This window comes from Pelobates fuscus, chromosome 7 (assembly GCF_036172605.1).
Source record: "Pelobates fuscus isolate aPelFus1 chromosome 7, aPelFus1.pri, whole genome shotgun sequence".
Classification (NCBI taxonomy): domain Eukaryota; kingdom Metazoa; phylum Chordata; class Amphibia; order Anura; family Pelobatidae; genus Pelobates; species Pelobates fuscus.
This window is the reverse complement of record NC_086323.1, coordinates 96,787,822-96,796,278: the sequence shown is the minus strand read 5'-3', so window position 1 is coordinate 96,796,278 and position 8,457 is coordinate 96,787,822. Positions and strand designations below refer to the sequence as shown.

Genomic DNA, 8,457 nt, shown 5'->3' with positions numbered 1-8,457 from the left:
GATAAATGCTTTTGTTCCTCAGTCAGGGGGTGGGGTTACTCAGTTACTCTATATTTTTAGACAAGGCTAATGTAGAGCAGATCATTTGAATAACAAAAACAAAAACAAAACCAGGTTGAGGCATTGAATAGAATTTTTTTCCCCAATAATCTAGCCGTACAATAGATTAGTTTGATAAGAGAAAAATGCAAATATGAATAAATCTACAATGTAGAAGGATGATTTTATAACAGTTGTAGAAAGGGCAAACAATGCATCACAGTGAAAGTGGCTACACAAAGACTGATTTTTCTGAATAATGTATCTAATTACCTTTCATTTTTGGTTTTTCATATCAGATTATGCCCAATTTAATCACTGGCTCACATCAATACAGCTAGAATATTTCCCAGCTCAGGGACACAGAATGCATGATCTGTTTGCACTAAATATGATGGGGAGAGATATATGCATTTAAAGTAATACACTAAGAACCAGTTTGATTAAGGCTATCAGGGGATATTCTGCAACAAATTACTAAATATTTAAAACATACTGTTTGTTTCTATGGGGATTGCTGTTTATCCTGAACTGCACCTGCTTTGCTCTTTGTAATATGGCTTTCATGGTTTATTTTTGCAGCCATGATTTCAATGTGTGTGGGAGTGGGTGGGTGCACAATAAAGGATGAATTAAACTGCTGTTGATTCAGAGCTTTTTTTAAATAGAACAGCATAGCAAACAATGCCATATATATATATATATATATATATATATATATATATATATATATATATATATATATATATATAAAGGGGGGGGGGCTACCAAATAGAATCAATTGTGATTAGCAGTTCAGAAATAAGAGCTGACTGTAGCTTTCAATATTAAGCAGTAATATTCAGCAATATCGCAAATGAAAATCCAATCAGTTTTTGATGGGTTTTTTATATCTTAAAAATCATATCACATACCAGTATATTGTACTCAAGTATAGAACTTCAACTTGAATTAATCAGAAAATAGCAATAAAAAAAATTATAATCAAGTCCATGTGTGATCTTTGTCTGAACTGTCTCTTATTTAGCTAACTGGAAGCTTAGAGTGCAACAGGATGGGACAGAAAGCAAACCGGGCAAATAGCAGGTTAAAAAAGAATAATGTAGCGTGTTCTATTTGGATCAGGCGTGCCCCCTTTTTTAAATTCCCCAATTATTTTTGATAGTGCCATTTCCTCTTACATCCACTGGAGGGAGCAGACTGTGTTAGTTGCAAGAAATTAAATCTTTTAAAATAATCACCCCTTTAATGCCAGCGTCCGATGGTTACCCCAGGGGGCTTCTCCATGCTCTTATCTGTGGATCGGTAGCCTTGAAGGGTCTGTGGGAGACGAAGGGGGGCAAGTAGCCCTTTGTGAACAGGGAGCCCCCATCCATTGCAGTCAATCTGGCATAGGGTGCTCCTTTTAATTTGCCTCTCGGGCTGCCCCTCTGTGGATTTTTTCAGGCAGTATGTACCAATGGGTGCAGAGAGGTGTCTGGGCTACGGGTTTCAGGGGTCCCTAGGTTTGGGGGGGTCCCAGGATGGGCGAGAGGGAGCTTGAAATGCAGCATAAGAAACACAAGTTAATGCACAGAGCAGCAGAGGCTGTTGTTGTTCTCAACGTGGTCCGCTCCCCGAGTACAAGAGCTGCAGCTCAGAGCCAGGCGCTCCATTACCACAGAGCAGCTTTAACGCAGAGCATCAGCGTCAATCCAAGCGAGGTCCAAACACTGACCATCATGTCCCTAGAGCTGGAGGAGAACATTCCCACCACTGAGGAGGAAGATGAAGAAGAGGAGGAGGAGGAGGAAGGAGAAGAAGAAGAAGATGCAACTCCATCCAAGAGAGCTCCCAGCAAGAGGAACAAAGGGGCTGCAGTCACACCTGCCAAGAAAAAGAGCAAAAAGAAGAAGAACCAGCCTGGAAGGTACAGCCAGCTAGTGGTGGACACCATCAGGAAGCTGGGCGAGAGAAATGGATCCTCTCTGGCCAAAATCTACAGCGAGGCTAAGAAGGTGTCCTGGTTTGACCAGCAGAATGGACGCACCTACCTCAAGTACTCCATCAAGGCTCTGGTCCAGAATGACACCTTACTCCAGGTCAAGGGAATTGGGGCCAATGGATCCTTTAGGCTCAACAAGAAGAAGCTGGAGGGTCTCCCCGCTGAGAAGAAGGCTGCGCCCGCTAAACCGGCAGCCAAGAAGAAGGCAGCGCCTGTCAGCACTCCTAAAAGGAGCCACAAGAAGGCAAAGTCTAAGCCCAAACCCAAAAAGGAAAAGCCCAAAAAGGCAGTCAGCAGCCCTAAACCTGCACCTAAGAGCTCTAAGAAGAAGGCAGCTAGTGGTGGGAGCAAGAAGGTGAAGAAGACTGCAAAGCCTAGTGTCCCCAAGGTCCCTAAATCTAAAAAGGCATGAGGGCACCTGCAACAAGAAAGGCTTTTCTAATGTGAGCACATTCTGGGTTGGTTTTTTTTTTTGGGGGGGGGGGGTGTTTTTTTAGTTTTTGCTTGTTTTTATTTTATTTTTAAGCACTTCTATGATGGCGGCTTCATTTCCTTACAAAGACTGTGACTGCTATGCCTCTTCAGTGCTGAGGGGAACAGACTGAACCCATGTAATACAGATGATTTCTTGTTATGTGATCAAGGTTCTATACCCTCTGCAGCCACACCTGCCACTTGATACAATGTATCAGCCTTTGGAACTTTGAAACAACTCGCAGCTGCTGATTGGCTGTTAACGCTGGCGAACAGCCATCACCGTGGCAACGGCGTCTGTTGGGTGGGGTTAGCTGACAGCTTCATTGATAAACTGCTGGAGTCGGGGTTTCTATTTAATTGAATTAAATGTGTCCTGGGTCTTTGGAGGTAATTTTGTAAAGAGAGTTCTAGGGACCAATTTGTTTCTTTTGTATATGTTTTTTATTTTTCTTAAAACAGTTTATTTGCATAGTAATGTTAATTTCATGGTTCTGTTAAACAAGGAACATTAATGAATATTGGTTTTTGTTATGCTTTAATAAACTAAATGTTACCTACTCCCACTTTGTGTATCTGCTCTGCGTTAATAACATGATAAATACCAATCTCAAAATAGCTGGGTTGATTAATAGATTCTAAATACACGATGTGGGTATTTTATGCAGTTAAAATATATTATTTCAAGTATCTAAGTAGTGTGACTCAGGTGGTCGCTATGAGATCATCTGATTGAAATAGCAGAATTTTCCTTGTCTATTCCAGTGGAATTTGCTCTAGTGTACTGCATGGGTTGGCAATATTCAGCACTCCCGATGTTGGAACTACATCTCCCCTAATTCTCTTATTGCCATAATACCGGAAAATCCTCAAGGGAGATTTAGTCCACAACATCTCCAGTTCTGAAGCTACACCTGCTGTAGTGACTCTCAGTATGATAGCAGCAAGGGGCATTTACCCATTATTCTTATAGAATTGCAATGTTCACTTGCAGGGTTAAAACCAGAGGGACAAGGCACCCACAACCTTTAACGTGTTTTGGGTGCCTGTGTCCCTCTTTAAATGTACAGATTAATTCATGTTGAGACAACCATACAGGATATGGGGAATAAAACTCAAATCCTAGCCTTCTATTAGCTGGTCCACAATGGCTTTATACAGCAAGTCACCATTTTAATGGATTCAAAAATTATTAAAAATAACACTTCAACTAATAAAGCCATCCATCTTTGAGATGTTTAGGTTGGAGGATTGTCCTCTGTGCCAGGGGCAGATCCAGAATCTATCTCGGGAGGGGCACTGGTAGATTATTTAAAGAGAAAATCCAGGCACTGTGACGCCCTCCCAGAGTAAGTAGCCAAACTGTTTAAAGGGACACTACAGGCACCCAGACCACTTCTGCCCATTGTAGTGGTCTGGGTGCCAACTCCCACTACCCTTAACCCTGCAAGTGTAATTATTGCAGTTTTCATAAACTGCAATATTTACCTTGAAGGGTTAAGTCCTCCTCTATTGGCTGTCTGCTAGACAGCCACTAGAGGACACTTCCGTGTTCAAAGAACACGAAAAGTGTGCTATAATGACGCTGGACATCCTCACACTATGTGAGGACCTCCAGCGTCGCTGAAATCCCCATTTGAAAGCATTATTCAATGCTTTCCTATGGGGAGGTCTAATGCGTGTGCGCATGCGTATTAGGTCTCCCCGGCCGCGCATGCTCAATAGGTCTCCCCGGCTAGATGACATCAAGGGACATCGGCGCTGGGTACAGGTAACCCCTTCAGCAACATGGGATGAGGGGGGGTGGGAGGGAGAGGGGACCTGCAGTGCCAGGAAAACTGTTTTCCTGGCACTGGAGAGTCCGTTCAAGAACAGTTTGACAACTTACCTGGGATCTGCTAGGATAGGGGCAGTGAGGGGTGAAGTGTGTGTGTGTGGGGGGGACGCAGTGTGTGTGGGAGCACTGAATGGGTGAATAGTGTTTGTATGAATGTGTGTGTGTGTAGGGAGGTATTGTGTGTTGGGGAGGGGCTGATTAAAACAAAAAGTTATTTAAAAAAAGCAAAATTAAAATATCTATGCTTTATATCCCCCCTCCCTGCTTATTTTTGCCCAGGGAGGGGGGATATCAATTGTGAAGCCCTGGTGGTCCGGTGGAGAATCTCTGGTGGTTCTAGTGCAGAGTGAACTCTAGCCTGCAGCTCCTGGGCAGAGTTCACTCTTGTGAGAGCAGAGCATTGCTTTGGTAATCGCAGCAACACTCCATGCTCGCCAGAGGAGACCCGGTGAAGCTGCAGATTAGAGCTCTTGGGTCTCCTCTCTACCTCCCCTGGTGGCTGCCCAGGCAGCACAAAGTGCCAGCGGGCCGGTGAGGGAGATCACTTATCTACCCTCTGGCCTGTGAAGGCACAATGGACCGGCAGAGTAGGGAAATGGAGAAGGAGTGCCTGGACACTATTTCCTTGGGAGAGGGTTGGGGGGATGCGCCATTGCTCTGTGCTTCTCTCAGGGTTATTCACTAGATTGAGAATTGTTAGAAATTTAAAGGGATCCGCCAACATTACTCAATTGGACTTGTGGTGTTATGGTGCTAGGAGGTTCTTGGCACCCGCATACTTTCAGGAGTCAGACCTTTGGGGTAAGATAAGCTGGCATCAGTGACCTCCTGGCACCATAACATTATTCTGATGAAGTTGTTATGGTGTTTGGAGTGTTCCTCTTAAGACCTAAATAGTAGCATAGCTGACTGGGAGAATTTTTTTTCCAGTCCATATACTTGGCCCTATATTTGAAATTGGGATTAAATTCCTTACAATTTTGACTTTATTGAATAACCCTGCCTTTGAGAAGCATTTGAAAGGACAATGCTAAGATGTCCATTGGCTTCAGAGGCTAATACTCCAACGAACAAAAGGTACATTGTTTTGGCTTGGGAAATAATTGTGCAATTTATATTAAGTGTGTATATGCTTAATAAAAAAAAAAAAGATTATTTATATATATATATATATATATATATATATAGAGAGAGAGAGAGAGAGAGAGAGAGAGAGAGAGAGAGATTCAGTGCACTGTATTTTTTTTTAACACTTACTCTAGGTTAAAATGATGGGTGTTTAGTTACATTATATGATCATACATCGCATAAGTCTACCGCAACGTCAATGTACACCATTTTTGGACAGCCCTGTTGTATATAAAGGCTGACCTCTGATTTATACCATAACCTGTTCACTTAACCCCTTAAGGACACATGACATGTGTGACATGTCATAATTCCCTTTTATTCCAAAAGTTTGGTCCTTAAGGGGTTAAAGGACCACTCTAGGCACCCAGACCACTTCAGCTTAATGAAGTGGTCTGGGTGCCAGGTCCAGCTAGGGTTAACCCATTTTTTTTAATGAAACTGCTATGTTTATTAATGGGTTAAGCCTTCCCCCAAATCCTCTAGTGGCTGTCTCATTGACAGCCGCTAGAGGCGCTTGCGTGATTCTCACTGTGAAAATGACAGTGAGAGCACGCAAGCGTCCGTAGGAAAGCATTATAAATTCTTTCCTATGCGACCGGCTGAATGCGCGCGCAGCTCTTGCCGTCCGTGCGCATTCAGCCGACGGGGCGGAACGGAGGAAGATCGGAGGCAGAGATCTCCCTGCCCAGCGCTGGAAAAAGTTTTACCCCTTTTCCCCTTTCCAGAGCCGGGCGGGAGGGGAACCCTGAGGGTGGGGGCACCCTCAGGGCACTATAGTGCCAGGAAAACGAATATGTTTTCCTGGCACTAGAGTGGTCCTTTAAATCTTTTTCTTGATGCTCCTTATTATACACCACCTCCCTCCACTTCCTCTATCATTGCCCAGTTATGTCCTTTTGTGACTCTCCTTTTCATCCACAATCAAACTATACTTCCTTTTAGACAATTTACATCAAGCATGTCGCTGCATGGGGCCCTGAACTGCTTGTAATCAGGCCCACTTGCAGACCGGGTGGCAAGGAGCCCACTACTTACTGTGCTCTTTCTGCACAGCTCCCTTGCACACACTGTTATCCCTGCATTGGCATCACTACTGGGCTCACGAGGGACCTCTGCAGGAAGAGCACAGTGATCCTTTCACAGCAGCAACCACTGGCCACAGGGAGAGGATCCACAACAACCTCCCATAGCTCAGTAGGGAGGCTGGGTGGACCTCATAATTACTAAATGTGTGTGTATGCCAGTAATTTCTGGGGAAATTGTGTGAAGTGTTCTTGCCTCTACCAGTAGTCTACAACTGGAGTGGGCGGAGTAACTGTTATTTATTTATATAGCACATTTAATTGCAACGTTGTTGCCCAAAGTGCTTCACAGTTACATTAAAACATACATTTATAAAAACATTAGCAGGTGCAAAAGGCCCTGTCTATGACATCACTTGCTGCTGCAGCCTGGCACAGGTCAGAGTATTTTGGTGGTTGCCATCTTCAAATTGTCGTATTTTAAAAACTATAAATCCTACAGTGAAGAGCTTTATATTGTGAGAATCACAAGACCCAGACCTACATTTTGATGCATGTCTCTGAAGTATTAAAAATGAAGGCACAGTCGCAGTTTAGAAATTGCTCTTCAAGTTTGAGCTGGCTAAAGTGAAGTTTCAATGAATGTCAATGGACGGCGTGAGTTGCAAACAAATGGTCATATTGTGAAAACTATCAGGACTATGGCTTAGCCGTGGACAGCTAGTGGCAGCAGGGATAGCTGAACATTTTGAGATGTGTCTGGGATTATGTGTGTTTGGATGTCTGTGATTGTGTGTTTGTGTTTGTGTCTGTATCTCATGCAGAGGGAGCTTGCTTGCATTTTGGTTCTGGACTGCCCATACAGGTGGGACCAGTCTGATATGCTTCAGATATGTTCTCTATGAAATGGCACAAGTGAGCAAAAATTATTTTGAGACCTGAGCGTGGATTTACTGAAGGGTAAGCTACCGAGTTTATCTAAGCTTTTGTCTGTTCTCAGAGTTCTCATATTCTTTGTTTTTGCTTCAATGCATTAACTTGGCTCTCCCCAATTTGAAAGGATAATCCAGACGTGGACCCGTGCTCACTGTGCCTACAGAGGTATCAGCTACACTTCACGGACGAGGCCCAAATAAGGCCGAAACTAATGTCTGGGGTTGCTGTATCTCTCATGCAGAGGGAACTTACTGACATTTCGGATCTGGACTGCACGTAAGTGTATAATTAGTCTGATATGTTCTCTCTGTAATGGCACACGTGAGCAAAAATTATTTGGAGACCTGAGTGAGGATTTACCGAAGGGCAAGCTACTGAGTTTACTCTAAACATTTGTCCATTCTCAGAGTTCTCATATTCCTTGTTTTTGTTTGTGTGTATGTCTGTGATTGTATGTGTGTGGGGGGGGTCTATGATTGTGTTTGTGCAGGTCTGTGATTATGTGAATGTGTGTGTGTGTGTGTGAGTGTATATAGGTCTGTAATTGTGTGAGTGTGTATAGGTATGTAATTGTATGCGTGTATAGGTTTGTGATTATATATATGTGTGTGTCTATTTGTGGTATGTGTATACATGTGTATGTGTATAGTATCCGTAAATATGGCAATCCCACATAAGGATAACAAATAAGAGAGTTTTTTACTAAACAAATGAAATATCAAAATTAAGAAAAGGGCTTTTGAAGTTTTATTATATATTTTAGGCGTGACCCAAGACAATTCCTCTTTGCTCAATGTGGCCCAGGGAACCTATGAATTACATGTAACATTCCATGTCTCCTTTTTTCTGGAACACTACAGAGACCAGGGAGAGGCATATTCTTTTAGTACCAATGTTTTCCTTATTTTTTTTACAATTTATTTAACAGTCTTTATTACATATCCCTCCTGTCAAGAGTACTTAACAAATTCACATAAGTAATAGAGGCATGTACATCTAGGCGTACTGAAATAACATCAGTGGAGAACTGTACT

At 42.9% G+C, this 8,457-nt stretch overlaps 1 protein-coding gene across 1 annotated transcript; it reads left to right on the top strand.

Moving 5' to 3' along the window:
- The first annotated feature begins 1,547 nt into the window (after positions 1-1,547).
- On the top strand, positions 1,548-3,067 carry LOC134568016 (histone H1.10-like). Its single transcript, XM_063426239.1, has one exon. It carries the CDS (start codon positions 1,563-1,565, stop codon positions 2,433-2,435), a length of 873 nt encoding a protein of 290 aa, XP_063282309.1. The 5' UTR covers positions 1,548-1,562; the 3' UTR covers positions 2,436-3,067.
- The last annotated feature ends 5,390 nt before the right edge of the window (positions 3,068-8,457 follow it).